Raw genomic sequence first — 16,779 nt, 5'->3', positions numbered from 1 at the left:
AGATAAACTCAAAGAAATCCACGCTAAGACACATCATAGTTAAACTTCTGAGAACTGAAGACAAAAAGCAGTAAGAGAGAAACGTCACTTTACCAGTAGTGGAAAAGCAATTTGATGGATTTCTCATCAGCGACCATAGAGGCCATAAGGAAGTGGCATATTTTTCAAGCGCTGAAGGGAAAGAACTGTCAGCTCAGAATTCTGTATCAAGTGAAAACATCCTTCACGTGATCTGTCACCAGCAGACCTACCCTAAGATAATAGGTAGAGGAAGATTTCTCAACAGAATGGAAATGATGTAAAGCAAAGGAAGGAAGTACAAACAGTGGAAAGAGCAAACATACTGGTAAATTCAATAGTTCCTCCTCATGTTTGAGAGTTGAAGCATAGCTCTCGATGTTCTCAGTGTATGTAGAGGGAGTATTTCACTTGACTGTTACAAGTGGGGGAGTATGAGGAGACAGGAAGGTAAGATTTCTGTACAGTACCATGAACTGGTAAAATGTTGATAATTAAACTGTGATAGTTGTGAAAACATAATACCTAGAGCAATCACTAAAGAAAGTTATACAAAAGAGGTAAACTCAGAAACTATACCATAAATCAAAATGAAATTTTAAAATATGTTCAAGTAACCCACAAGAAGGCAGGAAAAAAAACAAAAACAAGATGAAAGAACAGAGATTGGTCCGTATACTAGGAACAAGTGGTGTTTATTTGTGCTTGCAAATTTGGATTAGCATTTGAAAATCATCGGTGGAATCGATCTGTTAACAGGCTAAAGAAAACACCATTAGGTGATGCAGAAAAAACAGATGACAAAATTCAGCACGATTTGTGAGACTCCCAGGAGGGGGGGCCTTCCCATCTCAGTAGACAAAATCTATAATTGACCGACAGCTAGAGTCATACTTAATGGTCAGAAACGGAGTTTTTTTTTTTTTTTTTTTACCTTGAGATCAAAACAAAACAAGGATGTCTGTTGTCACTGTTTACAGCATAGTACTGGAATTTCTAGCCAGATCAATAGGAAAAGGAAACAAAGGCCTACAGATCAGAAAGGAAGAAATAAAACTGTCCTTTTTTTTCAGATGATGTAATAGTCTACATAAAAAATGCCAAAGAATCTATAAAAAATTTAGAACTGATAAATGACTTCAACAACAATGTAGGATAGTAGCAATTAACACGAAATGGAAATAAAAATACCGTGTTATTTAAAATTACTAAAAAATGAAAACACTGACTTCAGTGTAAATTTGAAAAGACATACATAGGACTTTGTGGAAATCTACAAAACTGAGGGAAGAAAAGATTATCTAAATAAACTGAGACATATATTGTATTCATACATTGGAAGGCTCAGCATGATAAAGCTGCCACTTCTCTCCAAATTGATGAACAGATTAAACAGAATTCCTGTTAAAATTCCATGAAGATTTTTGTAGGTACGGGAAAGATTATTCCAAATGTATATGGAAAGGCAAAGGAACTAGAATAGCTAAGACAATTTTGAAAAAGATTTAAGTGATAGGAATCACTAATGATTTCAAGACAGCACAGTAATCAAGACTGTTATTGGCAGGGGCACCTGGCTGGCTCAGTCAGAAGAGCGTCCTACTCTTGATCTTGGGGCCATGAGTTTGAGCCCCACGTTGAGAGTAGAGATTACTTAAATAAATAAAACTTCAAGAAGTACTGTGTTATTTGTAGAGAGATAGATGCATAGATCAGGTGAACAGAATAGAAAGAAATAATCTCACCTAAGTGTAGCCAATTGATTTTTTTATTTTAATGTTTTTTTATTATGTTAGTCACCATACAGTACATCCCTGGTTTCTGACGTAAAGCTCGATGCTTCATTAGTTGCGTATAACATCCAGTGCACCATGCAACACGTGCCCTCCTCACTACCCATCACCAGTCCATCCCATTCCCCCACCCCCCTCCCCTCTGAAGCCCTCAGTTTGTTTCTCAGAGTCCATAGTCTCTCATGCTTCATTCCCCCTTCTGATTTCCCCCCCTTTCTTTATCCCTTTCTTCCCCTACCGATCTTCCTAGTTCTTATGTTCCATAGATGAGAGAAACCATATGATAATTCTTTCTCTGCTTGACTTATTTCACTTAGCATTATCTCCTCCAGTGCTGTCCATGTTGCAGCAAATGTTGAGAACTCGTTCTTTCTGATAGCTGAGTAATATTCCATTGTATATATGGACCACAGCTTCTTAATCCAGTCATCTGTTGAAGGGTAGCCAATTGATTTTTGACCAAGATGCCAAACTTCCTGTAGTCAAGGTAGGATGGGTAGTTTTCAACATATGGTGCTGGAATAATTGGATAGCCTCAGCGAAGAGTGAAACCAGGAAGAAAACCCAAAACAAAAATATCCCTGGATCTAAACTTCATACCTTAATACAAATATCAACCCAAGGTAGCTTGTAAATTTAAATATAATGCATAAGACTAAAATTTTAAAGAAAACACAAAATTTTTAGAAGCTAGGATTGATAAAAAGTTTAGATATGACTCTAGAAGTATGATCCATAGGAGAAAGAAAGATAATGAATCGGTGGGATTTCATCAAAATTTAAAAGTTTTGCTCTGTGAGAAACCCTGTTAGGTTAAAAGACTGGGGGAAACTTGGTAACGCACACACCTGACATGTAACTCATGAAGGATATATGGAGAACTCTCAGATCTCAACAGTAAAAACCCGAAGTCCTATTAGAAGATGGGCAAAAGATGGGAGGAGACATTTTACTGAGAAGGGTATTTAGACTGCATATCAGTACACGGGAAGATGTATCACCAGCCACCAGGGAAGTGTGCGTGAAGACCGCGACAAGATACTGCACTCCTAGCAGAGCTGCCAAAGTTAAACGTAGTGAACATACCAAATGAGGCTATGGAGAGCAGAATCTCCTAACGTCGCTGATGGGAATAGAAGAGGTTATATGTAGCTGCTTTGGAGAACAGTTTGGCGGTTCCTATTTTTCATGTTGCCTAAAGTGATAGTATTTTAGACACAGTGGGCTAAATAAATCATTAAAAGTGATTTCACCTGTTTTTACTTTTTTTAATGTGGCTACTAGGAAATTTGCCTTTATATGTGTGGCTTGCATTGCATTTCTCTTGGACAGCGTTGCTCTAGGATCTGTGATCTAAAACGTGTGGTTAGAATTGATTCTCTTTGGGGAGTAGGGTGAGGCTGGGTAAAGTTGGTTAAGGGAGAATTGTTCTTTAAGTGCTTCTTTGCTATTTGATTTTTCAGAACTTGTTAATCAAATTTGATAAAAAGTTAACTTCTTTGACAAAGGCTGGGGTATTTGGGGCACCTGGGTGAAGCCTGCTTCTCCCTCTCCCATTCCCCCTGCTGGTGTTCCCCCTCTCGCTGTGTCTTTCTCTGTCCAGTAAATACATAAAATCTTAAAAAAAAAAAAAAAAAAAAAAAGGNGGGGATCTCTATCTTAAGAAAGGTTAATTTGTCACTTTCTAAATTAAATAGTAAATACTGCCATAGTGAAGAAGATTGGAATTGAAAGTAATTATTGTTGTTTATTTTTCCTTCATTTCAGTTTGCCATATCAGAAATTAAGTACTTGTTTTTCCTGCTTTTGTTTAGCTTATTGCAGGAGCGACTGGGACATCACCTTCTAGAAGTAATGCCCACAGAAAGCGGGAGTTGCTCCACTGCTCGCCAAGCAAAACAGAAACGCAAATCTCATAGCCTTTCTATAAGAAGAACTAACAGCTCAGAACAAGAGAGGACGGGTCTGCCAAGAGAAATGTTAGAAGGACAGGTGAGTTAGTGCTGATTGTGTTTATGATGTTCTAGAAATAGCCAAATACATATAGGTCTCCAAAGTAGAGAAAAAGAGTGGGTTACCAAAACAGAACAAAACAAGCCCCTCTTCTCGTAATAACTGATGAAAACAACGATCGAATATAGCGCCTACAGAGAGACATGTGGTGCCTAGTGTGACTACGGAATCTTTAAAATTTAATTAATTTATGTTTAAATTTAAATAGCTACATCTGGCTACGATATTGGACAGTGCAGGTAAACAGTCTAAGATACGTTTTTTTATTAGATTTATTTACATTTCTAGTGAAAATCCCACACCCTCCTTTGCTAGCATCTTCTGGAGTTAACTCCCATTTGAGGTAACTGTGTTCTTTGCTTGGCCTTCTGAATGCCCCTCCTCCATTGTGATGTAGGACTAGTAGGTGATTGCATCTCAGGGTAACCCTTCCTGAAGGTCATTCAGAGGCCTGCAAGCTGAACAGCCTGGCTGCCACGCTGCTCCTAGGGCCCTCGTCTTCGTGTCTTCAGCGTTCTCTGGACGGTGCCCTCTTGTTGATGAGTTTCCTGGATGGCTGGTGTGAGGTGCTGTGTCTGGTTCAGCAGCAGGAAGACAGTAGCAGTAGTGTTTGTTGCAAGCAGCTGGCATGGTAGGTGGAGGTGGAGGGGTCTGAGAATCCTCAAGGCCAGTTACCAGGGGATTCGAGTTGAACAACGGGCCGTCGCTTTCCAGACAAGGTTACAGTGATTTGTTGAGGAGCAGTGTCCTACCACGTGAAGGTAGTGTGAATGAGCGTTGGTGGTAATTTTACACGTCTTAAGATTGCTGACTGCAGCATTTAGGAAGCGCAGTGCTCAGCGCAGGAATGCGAGGCCTGTGCTTGCGGAGCACTGCCGAGTGCGAGCGCACCTAGTGCCACCGGGCCTCCTGTGTCCGTGATGTGCTGATATGATCAAGTGCACCTGCCTTTGAAAGCTTTGCCGACTCACTGGCTCTTCTGTCCTGAGTTTTCTGAAGTGGTGCCCAGGGCGCACCGTTCCATCAGGGTCTGTGAAATGGGACACCACCAGGAGCCCGGCCTGGAGCGCTGTCACGTGGCTTCACCTGCCTAGTGGAAAAGGTCTCGTTTCGTTGCACGTTTAGCTTCCTGATTGTCAGTGAGGTTGTTGCTGACGTCCCAGTTGTGTCTCCAGTTACAATGACATTCTGCATTTACTGCTGAGGTCAATGTAATATTTCAGTTATTGGATAATAAGGATCTGAAAACACTGTGGGTATAGGTGAGTAGGAACTGATACAGTAAGAGGAGATTTGGCCTCACTGTAGGACGCAGAAAAGCTTCTCACCAAGTGGCCCATGCGAGGGGGACTGGCTGGACCAGGGTACAGGAAGAATGTGGTGCAGAGAGGAAAGAGAATATGCAAAGGCCACGAGGCAAGGTCGAGAGTGTGTTAAATGTTCATCGTGATGGTTTATTTTACTTTACATTGTTATTTCAAGTTCTCATTTCTTTTTTTTTTTTCTTCATGTTTTTCATTGGTGCTCTAGAGGGGTGTTGAGGGAGGCTGTGTTACCCACTCTGTCAGGTTTCAGTTTTTGAACATGTGGCTTCGTATATAGAGTTTTAAAGCTTGTTAAATTTACTTGAACGTTACGTGATTTCAAAACATATTGCTGAAATGTTTATGTCTTTAGAGATCATTTTGCTTAAAATTTTCATCTAAGAACTTAATTTGAGAAGCTTAATAAAGTGTATATCTTTTTTTATTTGCAGCTCAGTAAATGTCAGAAAGTTGGTGCTGCATGTAAATTTGAAGTGTCACGTGGAAAGTTACATTGGCAGCCACTAAATATTGAAACATTATTTTAAAAATCCCCTTGAAGAATTCTGCTCGCATATGCTCTCAGTGCAGAAGGCACACAAAGTAGGCCGTAGGCCGTGCTCTCTGGAGATGAGAGTGTAGTGCGGACTCCGCAGGTGGCCAGGAAGTATGTGCTTGTAAGCGCAGGTGGTGCCGAGGACGCCACCCACACCTTTGTACCTAAATGTTCAGCAGACAGGTTGCTTCGGCTCACGGGCTTCACAAGCTGTGGATGGGGCTGCAGGTGTGCAGAACCCGTGGAGAGGCAGGCACGCGGAGAGCGTAGTGCTCCTGGGCACTGAACGCAGTAGTGTTTTCGTTCAGCTGACATGTTTTGCTCTTACAGGTCAGATTTCTTGTGTTTCCCTCCTCATAGTCTCGTAGGTGTTTAGTCACAAGAAATAGCCAGTACTTTGCTTGAAGCACAATAGATGGGAGAACTCTATGAAGCACTTCTATTAGTATATAGGTTTTTCAAATTATAATATCGTATGGTAGAACTTCGAGACTACGTATAATAAAACTTCGTTTGTGGGAACTGTCTTCCTTCTCTACAGATTTGGAAGTTTTGAATAAGGTAGTCTTATTCCCTTCCTTGTTAAAGGAAAAATGTTAGTTTGAAGAAATGCTTGTTTTGAATCCCATATTACGCTGGGTGACCATTTATATCATTGGATTGTAATTTGTTCTGTATAGATACGAAACTAAGTTCTTTAAGCATTTTATGTGTAAGAAATAAGAATTTAAGACATCATTCACTTTGGAAAAGAGTTTCTTAATCATTTTAAGCAGAGTCTTCCTTTTTTCAGGATTCTAAGCTGCCTTCCTCGGTTCGCAGTACACTTCTGGAACTGTTTGGTCAAATAGAGAGAGAGTTTGAAAACCTTTATATTGAAAACTTAGAATGTGAGTATCTTCCCTGTCTTCAGAAACTTCTATAAAATTTTTGGGTAGACATTCACCACTGTATCCATTTTCTGTTCTTCTCTATAATGCGTAGTGACTCAGAATAACACAAATTTATTACGGTACAGGTCTCTAGTCAGAAGTCTGGTGTGGCCGTCACCAGACTCAAATCAAGGTGTCGGCAGGGCTGTGCTCCTCTGGAGGTGTGAGCGGGCAGTCTGTCTTCTGCTTGTTTGCATTGTGGCAGATTTCCGTTCTCTGCAGTGTGAGGACAGAGGTCCTCATTTTCCTGTTGGTGTTCCTGGTGTGTGGAGCCTGCCTTGCTCGTCACCTTGAAGCCCTTCCACCCCCACCTCCAAAGCCATCAGCAGTGGGTAGAGTCCTCCTAGCGCATCCCTGAACCATTCCTGAGGATGTGAGGGAAGGATGGGTCATCGGGTCATTGCAGGGTGACCTCCCCATCGGAGGTCCCTTACCTTAGTCACACCTGCAAGGGCCCTTTTGCCATGGAGGCCACATGGTCTCAGGTTACTTTTGGGTTGGGTAGTATTCTGACTACACTTGCCCATTCAAATTGTGATTTTATGAAAAATAAATGCATCTTATAACCACTCCTACGTAAAGTACATTGTAAATTGAGAAAATGTTGATTTGTGTTTCTCTTTAAAACATGCTGTATTTTGAGAATTTTCTAAAATGTGTTATCTGTTTGATTTACTAAAGGTAAATCAAAAGAATTTTTAAATTAGCTTAGCTTTAGTTTCTCTTTCTAAATTTATTTTCAAAGGAATGCTTTCCTTTGCTTAAAGAATGAAGCAGCACCCCTCTCATGCTGACTGGTTTTGGTGGCTCCCTGCGGTCTGTGAGGGACAGTCACAGGCGTTCAGGTGGATCTGCTCAGAGCCTTTGCCCTCAGCCTCCCTGTCGCCTGACGCAGTCCCTTCGTCTCACTGGAGCCCGAGTAGAGGGTGCATGGTGCCGCGAGGTGGCACAGCACAGTGGCAGGTGCGCAGCCCTGGCGGGGGGGCATGTGTGGCCAGGTCGTGGTCCTGCTGCATTGCTACAGTGGTCTGTGTCCTTGGCCGAGTCCCTCCCCAGGTGTCGCTCCTCATCCTGTGGTTTCGCAGTCCTGTTCCAGAGGGCTCCGGCTGAGAAGATGACCGGCACGAGTGTGTCTGCTGATTCTCTTCTTGATGACTCACGTCCTTCCCCTTCCTTCCTTCCCCGCGGTTCTGTACTTCCTCGTCCTGTTTCATGACTCCCTGAATTGTTGTTAGTCTCTGTTCTGTATAGTCCTTATCTGGCGCTCGGTGGTGCCACACAGCAGTAGTTGCATTTTGTTACGGTGTGTGTTTCCCCCCGATTTCACTGTTCTCAGCTAGACTGTAAAAATTTCACTGAATTTTGGACAGTATCAGAAAAAAAAATTTTTTTTTAAAGATTTTATTTATTTATTTGACAGAGATAGAGACAGCCAGCGAGAGAGGGAACACAAGCAGGGGGAATGGGAGAGGAAGAAGCAGGCTCATAGTGGAGGAGCCTGATGTGGGGCTCGATCCCACAACGCCGGGATCACGCCCTGAGCCGAAGGCAGATGCTTAACCGCTGTGCCACCCAGGCGCCCCAGAAAAAATGTTTTTAAATGTACAGAATAAAGTACAAAGGAGATGACTGCCTGAGAGCCCTGACCACTCAGTCTCTCCCCAGTGCAGGAAGAGCAATGGAGTTTGTATTCTTTGAAAGGTGTCTTGAGGTTTTTGAGAACTCTCCGAGCTGTAATCTTGTTCTTAGGGTACTATTCATAGCCGTGTTTAGACAGTACTTCTGTATTAACATTTTTATGTGCTCAAGTTTTGGAAGTGTATGTCTTACCTTTTCGAAAAAAACTTTTTTTATTTCCAGTGCGTAGGGAAATCGAGACTCTTAATGAACGCTTAGCTGCTGAAGGACAAGCGATTGATGGGGCGGAACTGAGTAAGGGCCAGCTCAAAACAAAAGGTAAGGGTGAACACTCATGAAAGGATGGCCCTGCACATTTCATGTGGGGGAAATGTGGACTTTAATGAAGGACGTGGATTGATTGGCTTTGTGCAGTGGGCAGTACTCGGGGCATGTAATCAGCATGGGCATAGAGGAGAGAAGGAAGTGCTGGGAAGCTTGGCTTCTTGTCGCTGTGGCCTGGCCTGGCCCCCACGCCAGTGTGGACGGATGGACCCTTGGGTGTCACTGTCTTCCTATGTGGAATGACAGATGGAGTTTGCTGTCCCCAGTCTGTCCCCGCTCTGAAATTCTGTGGCCCTGTGGTTGTCAGATTGTCCCTGACTATCGCTTCTCTGTCTCTGCAGCCAGCCACAGCACCAGCCAGCTTTCGCAGAAACTGAAGACCACTTACAAGGCCTCCACCAGCAAGGTATGCAGGGAGCTGGCTCTCGGGCCGCTCCTGTGGTATTTGAGGTGTGTAGATGTGTACTTGAAGCTGCATATTTTCCAGTTAGAAATGTGTAGCAGACAAAGAGGAACTTCTGCTGTTTAGAGAAATTTGATTTTTGCAGGGAATATCATAGGTATGTTAAGTGGCCACAGCCTATGGACACCTAGACACTGCTCTGCCCGGGTCCTTCCTGAGAGTCAAATGTGCGTGAGTAAATAGATTGTCTTTTTCGAGGGAGGAGACATTTTGTAATTGTTCTGTGGCTTGATGCAGAGGCTCTGAATTTGCAGAACGGTACTGGTAGAAAGCCGTGAGGATGCTCTTCTGAGCCACAGTCACGTTTTCCCATTTAGCTGCTGCTTCTCTCTCATTTTCTAAGGATCATCGAGAAGTGAAGGTTTGTCTCCAAGGCATGTAGGGACAGTTGTGGTATTGTGCTTTTTTAAAAGTTATCTTGTTCTGACCTTCTTAAAGTGGCAAGGGTTTAATCATTTGGGAGTAAGTTTATCTGGGAGGGAGGACTGCCGTAGGTAATATTTTGAAGTAATTTTGTATGCATCTTTCCTTTGGAGTATTTTGGATATACAAAAGGTAAATTAATTACCTAACTGTAATAAATGGGCATTCCTTTTGCTAAACCTGAGGGAAAAGCTGAAATTTGTGGTGTGCTGTGACAGCATAAAGAGTTCTTGTTAACTTTCTGTGTTTCCAGTTTGTTCCATTGAGCTTGAAGTTCCTGAGCATGACATCCACAGCGAGATTAACTACGGTTAATAGAGCAGATTCAGTCTTATGGCTACTTCTGCTCATTTGAAAATTTTTAGTACTTCCTTGTTATTAAAAAAATATGAATATTGATTACATTTTCTTTGGTTTCCTTTGATGATAACTCTATAAGTGGTTAATTAAAAAATTTTTTATTTGTATTATCTAATTTATACTTAATTAGTTTTTAAGTTTTTAAACAAATTAACATTAAACTCCTTTTCAAAATGTGTTGTAAGATTATGTTCTTCCTCATCTAACTTCTTGTTATATTATCTTGACTTATATTGTTTATTCCAGTGGGTACAGCTTGTATACAACGTATAGTCTTACAATTGGGAAACCTTCAGAGCATTTCTGAAGTTGAAGATGAAGGGAGTGTATAAAGTTATCCCTTACTGGCAATAGTGAAAAACAAGATTTGGGCCAAGGGAAGGATATGTACTATAATACTCTGCTTAAAAAAAAAAAGTGTTTAACTATATTTAAAGCCTCAGTCATTTTAGATCCTTCAGATCATCTCCATGTATAAGAGGCATGTAATTAATGATCTTTCTTGTGCGCATCAAAGAATAATATTGTAAGATGTTATCTGAAAATTGAAGAAAGACTCCGATACCAGAGTACGTTCTGATCCATGCTGCAGCATGTGTTTTTGGTGGTAGCACTAAGTGTGTGCTCAGCAAGGAGGTGGTGAGCTTGAACGTGGCATTTCTTGCCTCCTCACTGAGCCCTGACGGCACGTAGTGCGCCTGGTGCTTGGTGCACCCATGTGCACTCAGCAGACCGGGAGAGCTCTTCTCTTCCTGGCTGCCTGACGACGGACCACTCATGTCTGTTGAGGGGGGGGGCGTGCCCGTCTAACTGCAGTCACTGTAGAGAAACTTGTGAAATGTTCATACGTGTTTATGTAAAGACAACTATCTGTCACTGTGAAAAACCCCTTTCCGATTTTGTTGAAGTACGTTAGATTGTATCTTAATTAAAATGATAATTAGGATGACAGGTATAAGCATCACTTTGTCACTTCATTCTGCTTTTCTGTTACGAATGTTCACTCTGTGATTCAGTCTTTGTGGGGCCTCTTCGCTGTCATTATGGAGTCAGGATTTTTAAGAACAAAGTTAATAGGCATTCAAAGTGTAGTGGGCGTTTGGAAGGAAATGATTTGTTACAATATTCATAAGTTGCATATTGTCCGCTTCCACAATCCCACCGGCATCGGGGTTGGTGTGAATCTTGCGCAGTGACCTTCTGTTTTTCTGTGTGGTCGGGGTTGGCGAGGGGTGTGGCTCCAGTAGCTCATGTCTCCGGACAGCAGCGTCTGTGTAAGAAACAGCAGGAGGCTTCAGACTTACTGTGGGGCAGGCTTTGCACGTTCTCCAGCTCCATCCTCTCCTACGTGTTACGTTACTGAACATCCGATTGGCACCTTTCGCCAGCCAAAGCACTTTTCTGTGTCGTGGAGGGATGGTTTCGCTAGTTTGGGTGGGATAGGAGCTTTCAGAAGGAAAAAGAAGATGATGGGTTTGCATTTGAGCAAGTCCTTTTGTAAAATTCAAACTGAGTCAGATGTATTTCTGCCGAAAGAGTCCATATTCGTTAAGCATGTTGTTTTAGTCGTTCTCGGCATCAGAGGACAGTTTGAATGTTCACACCCAAATTGATGTAACAGTGGATTGTGTTGTAATGTCTTTATTCTAAGAAAGAACTTAGGTTTATTTTCAGGGCTTTGCTAAAAATCAGTGTTCAAAATAGCTGTTTAATACCAAGTTTTCTTTTTCACTTGATTTTATAGATTCATTATTCTGATTACTCTCCATTTTTCTGATTTGCTTAAAAGCTGAGAAGCCATTCTAACTGAGAACAGTTTAAAAACCAAACTCTGAAGAGTTGTGTTTAATTAGTTTCTTTCTCATGCACTTTCTGTTTTTCCTTGTACGAGAAAGTGGGATTTGTTTGCTGTGTGTATCGTACGGGACAATGCCTCACCCTCGTGTGCACCTCTGTGGGTCTCCTGTCTGTTCCTGTCAGACTGTGAGCCGCCCGGGCCTGCTGGCGCTCTGTGTGTCCTAGCGCAGCGCCGGCCCCAGGCACGCGCTCAATAAACAGTGCTGGACAAACCTCATCTGCTAGAAGTGTCGTCTTTGGATTCCTCCTGCCGTGGGCTCTTTGCCTCCTGATAATATGTGGTTGGTGTGAATTACCAAAAATGGGAAAAACAATGAGGTTCCCCAGTAATAAAAGTGGTTTTAAGGGTGTGGGTATACTTTCCTGACTCTCGTGTCCTGGTAGCTCTTACTGTTTTTTTTTGTTTTTTTTTTTTAAAGAATTTGGAAATTTGGCTGATGGTTTGGATTTGTGGAAGAGACTTGCAGCATGTAAACAGACCCTTCTCTTCTCCGTGGGAGGACACACATGCTTTGCGGGAGTGTCGGGGGTCTTGCGAGGCCTTAGGACGGCCTTTGTTCTTTGTGACGCCCAGCTGGAGGGATGCTGCTATTTGCGCTTATGTTGTGTTCCCTTAATGCTTTAAATATCCTGTTCAGGGACTTGGGCAGTTCAAGACCTCTTTTTCTGTTGTACCTTTTTTAACTTAAAAACATTCAGTCAGTAAATTGTCTGTAATACCCCTTCCCGTCATGGTTTTAGATCGTCTCCAGCTTCAAGACCACCACATCGAGGGCCGTGTGCCAGCTCGTGAAGGAATACATTGGCCACAGGGACGGAATCTGGGATGTCAGTGTGGCGAGGACACAGCCCGTGGTGCTGGGCACCGCGTCTGCTGGTGAGTCCACAGCAAGTCCCTCTACTTGCCGGGTGTGGCTGCTGGTGCAGATGACTGACCTGCCGGTGTTGGTAGCAGAGTTGGCCCTGGAAGCGGACAGGAGGCCAAGCAATCATTGACACAAAGCACTTGGCCCTGCTGTGCCCCGTTGGGCCTTGCTGCTGTGATGTGATGTCTGCTGGGGTGATGTCAGGTGTCTGGATAAGCGGCCACTGGCTCTGGGATTAGGCAGCTGTGTTAGGGATCACTGTTCACGGCAACGTAAGGTAGGATGTCTTTTATCCAGACTAAGTATTTTTTTTTTAAGATTATTTATTTATTTATTTATTTGACGGGGAGAGAGACAGCCAGCGAGAGAGGGAACACAAGCAGGGGGAGTGGGAGAGGAAGAAGCAGGCTCATAGCGGAGGAGCCTGACGTGGGGCTCGATCCCATAACGCCGGGATCACGCCCTGAGCCGAAGGCAGATGCTTAACGACTGCGCCACCCAGGCGCCCCCCAGACTAGGTATTTTTTTGATTGGCTTTCTTGTTACTCACAGTTGAGTGCCTATCTGCTTGAATTGTGAGGTACAGCTGAGGGAGGGGCTTTGTGGTCTCTGAAAGGGGCTCATTGTTCTAGGTTTAGGCGGAAGCTGGACCACTGGCAGCCCTGTTTGCCTGTGGGACTCCTGGGGCAGGCATCAGAGAGCCCTTTTTTCTCATTAAAGAAAAGATAGCTTTTTGAAAGCTGTCCAAAGTGTATAATACCCTTTCAGATAAAAATTGCTAAAGTTAAAAATGGTGCTCGCTTGTTGAAAATGACTTCACCAGCTTGTGAGAACTTACTAGGTTCTGCAGAAGTTAGACCCATGGAGAAAGTTCTCTTTCTTGTTTAAAATTATGTTCACACGTGAGCACCCCACCGTGTTCTGGAAATTACAATTAGAAAGAAAGGGTCCTTTTCTGGTCTCAGAAATCTTGTTTGGATCATTGGCATTTATTTTCCAGATTTTCCTGTTATGCAAGAGGAAAGGTCCAAAGGAATATTTGTATCTCAGTTACTTGTAACTGGATTTGGATTTGCATTTCAGTGCTGCATGATGCTCTGCAAAGTGTTAATTCAACAAAACAGTGGGCCTGTCATGTAAGGACTCAGGCGAGATGCAGTCCGTGTGACAGCATGCTGGGGGTCCCAAGTCCCTGGATTTCTGTTTTCCACTTCCCTGACCTCGGACAGGTCACAACTTCTGTCTTCTTGGGAATGTTTTCTTTGATCAGTTGAATTATAGACTAGTGTAGAGCTGCAAGAGACACTAGGGATAATGTAACTTCTCACTTTGATTAAAAAGACCATAAAATTGGTGATGGGTCAGTTACTCTTGTTTTTTGGATCTTGCAGATCACACGGCTCTGCTGTGGAGTATAGAGACAGGGAGGTGCCTCGTCAAGTACTCAGGCCACGTGGGGTCAGGTGAGCAACACAGGGTGGGCGGTGTCTTCTGATGGGAGGTGTGCTGATCTGGTGCCGGGCTCGTGGGCACTCGTGGCGGTCAGAGCGATGCTGCCTGCAGCAGTGGGAGCCTCGTTGGGGAACAGCCTGTGCGTAGGAATTGTCTGTGTTTCCTTTACCGTTGCCTCAAAAGCCACATTGACAAATTCGGAACTGAAATGTGTACATTTGTCGAAGACCGTGTATTCATTTCAGGGGTTACCTTTCCATTTGATGCTGCTTTGCATGTAGTCGGGCCCAGTGAGGGCTGCCGTCTGTCTGGGCTTCCTGCCTGCAGGTCATGCCACGGCGGCTGCAGCAGCTCTGCCCTGCCCCCTGAGCTGTCCCTGTGCTTACCCCTTGTGTTCTGACCGCATCTCGTCCACTTCCCTCCTGGTGCCCTTTGTGGTTCCTTCCTCCTGGCCTGCCCTGCACTCCAGTCTGTGTCAGGCTGCCTCCCTGCTCACTCTCCCCTCGCCAGCCGCCGCCATAGCCCTCCCCTTCGTAGACATGCTCAGGTGGTGCCTGCCTCTGCGTCCGCGGCCAGGTGTGCCCCACCGGCGGACTTGGGTAAGAGCCTTCCGCCCAGTGGGGGCGTATGTGTTGTCCTGTCTGGGCTGTGACCCACGCTCTTGCCTCTCTTGGGGTCTCACTCCCTCGGGTGTCCCTGTTGCCTCTTCCTGCCCCTCTGCTTGTGCGCGTCTTCCCTGCAGCGTGCATCTTCTGTGTCCACAGGATGGTGCCTGGGTAGGCGGAGGCGGTGCTCAGGGCTTCGCAGACATTCGCAAGTGAACACCTGCTGTAGCCTTTGTTTCCTCACCACGCATTTATTCCTTGAAAAACATTTATACAGTGAGACACGTCCGTATCACCTAAAAGTTAAGAGGGTGTTAGCCAGCCTGTGTAAAATATTACCACAGTCTCCTGCCTCCCCTTCTTACTCCATTTCATGTCCCTAAAAGAGGAACCACTTTTAACAGCTTTACGTATTCTGCTTTTTTCTTCCATTTTTCTAAATAGCCTATTTTATTATTTCTGAGATTTGAGTTTTAGACAAGTGATTCTTCCTGAGGCAGTGAGGACCCACTCTCTTGCCGCACGCTGTTACTCTCCACTCTTGTCCTTGCCAAGTAGCTACGGTGTGATTCTGATTCGAATCGAAGTATGGCAGCATGCGTATTGTTCACAGCTGCCCTTATACGTGCTCTCCTTGCAGTTGCCTTACCTTTGTTTGGCCCGGTTTCTGTGTCTGTTTCAAACCCATCCCCGCGCTCCGCCCCTTGTGTGACCGTCCTCTCCCATGGCCAAACTCGGCGCAGAATCTCTGTTCCGTTGTCATCACTCTCGTCCCTTCCCCGAAGCCTCCACTCCTGCTGGACAGCTTTGGTGCCCTGCTCTTTGCGGCTGCCCTGTGCGTGTTCCTTCTGCGTCCTGCAGCCAGCACGTGGGGTGTGGCGCTGCCTTGGGCGTGGTGAGGTGGGTTGACGGGAGTTGGAGTGGTGGCGTGTCTGGCCTTCCCTTCTCCCGAGGGCACTGTCTTCCTGGGCGCCATCTGTGTAGTGCTTGTGTCCTGGCTTCTTGCTTTTCCCACTAGGCGGTGCTCTGATTACATGGTGAAGGTCCCTTTAACCTAAAGGGTGGGGTTCCGCAGCTTTCTCATCCGTGTGACTCACTACAGATGGTTTGACATTTGTCTGTCCTGGCTCGTTCCTCTCGCATCACCTGGACCAAGCACCCCCCTGTGCGTCAGCCCCTCTGCCTCAAGGGTCCCACGCTGAGCTTCACAGCTGCCCCTGCTGGAGCCCCCCCCCCGCCCCCCCCCAGTCAGGCCTGTGCAAGAGGTGGTGCTTTTTCCTGTGTGGTGTTCTGTTTCACATTTATGTTAAAGTTAGGCACACACACGATCGACAGATCAGGTGTCTTCGAGGCTCGTCGTGAAGAATGTTTGTCTCTGGTGTCCTCTCCCTTTCTGATCCTGCTGTGGCCACCGTGAGTTGAGTTAGCTGTGTGTTGGGGGCTGCTGCGTGTCTTTAGGGTGCTTGCGGGGCTCACCGTCCTTTTCTGCGTTGGTCACCATCTGCTGACTCTGGCACGGGGACGGTGTAGCTGCAGCCCTCCCTGGGCCGGAGGCACCTGAGTTCACCTCCGGTCCTGCCCCCACTCGGTGGCACTGTCCCTTTGGTAAGATCAGTGCTCAGTTTTCACTTTATCATGCCTGTGTGAACACTGCTGACACGTTGCAGCTGTGAACAGTCATGAAGTGCCCACTGTATGCCAGGTTCTCAGATGAGCACTTGGAGTGCTTTCTTTCACACACGCCTCACGGGGCCTCTGAGAGAAGTGGTGTCCATGCTCCCTGCGTCACTAGGAAGGTGCTCAAGGTCACACAGACATCAGGGTGCAAAGTGGCCACTGGTCTTACCAGTTGCTCCTTGACACTGGGAGCGTTATGTTTATTGTAGGCATTGTTGATGGTTTGCTGTTTTAAGGAGGTCAGTTTCCACGAGCTCTAAAAGTTAAGAGGGTGTTAGAGCTCTTCCCACATTTTTCTGTTATCTAGGGTTAATAGTGAAAGCATCTTCTAGCATTTTCCAGTTCCTCAGAAAAGCAGAATTCCAGTGGCGTAGCTGACAGAATCATCCTGAAGGCACTTGCTGAAGTTTGCTGAAACTTCCTGTGTGTTCTGTGCGCACCGTGCATGTCTACCCTGTGTGGATGTGAGGGCTGGCTACCCTGTGTGCCCTTACCCAG

The 16,779-nt window shown here is 44.9% G+C and overlaps 1 protein-coding gene across 5 annotated transcripts in view; it reads left to right on the top strand.

Annotated features, from left to right (window-relative positions):
• The window catches only part of WDR37 (WD repeat domain 37), a 52,139-nt gene that overhangs the window by 6,310 nt on the left and 29,050 nt on the right, over positions 1-16,779 (top strand). For all 5 annotated transcript variants that reach the window (XR_005838964.1, XM_040645471.1, XM_040645473.1 and 2 more), the window contains exons 2-7: positions 3,626-3,803; positions 6,478-6,574; positions 8,477-8,572; positions 8,920-8,984; positions 12,423-12,558; positions 13,939-14,010. Coding sequence is in view for 4 of the 5 variants with exons in the window: in XM_040645471.1 (XP_040501405.1) it covers positions 3,666-3,803; positions 6,478-6,574; positions 8,477-8,572; positions 8,920-8,984; positions 12,423-12,558; positions 13,939-14,010 (604 nt within the window). In the remaining variant the exon portion in view is untranslated. The remainder of the gene's footprint in view (positions 1-3,625; positions 3,804-6,477; positions 6,575-8,476; positions 8,573-8,919; positions 8,985-12,422; positions 12,559-13,938; positions 14,011-16,779) is intronic.

Source organism: Ursus maritimus, unplaced genomic scaffold (assembly GCF_017311325.1).
Source record: "Ursus maritimus isolate PB19 unplaced genomic scaffold, ASM1731132v1 scaffold_31, whole genome shotgun sequence".
NCBI lineage: Eukaryota > Metazoa > Chordata > Mammalia > Carnivora > Ursidae > Ursus > Ursus maritimus.
This window is presented reverse-complemented; position numbering and strand designations above follow the sequence as displayed.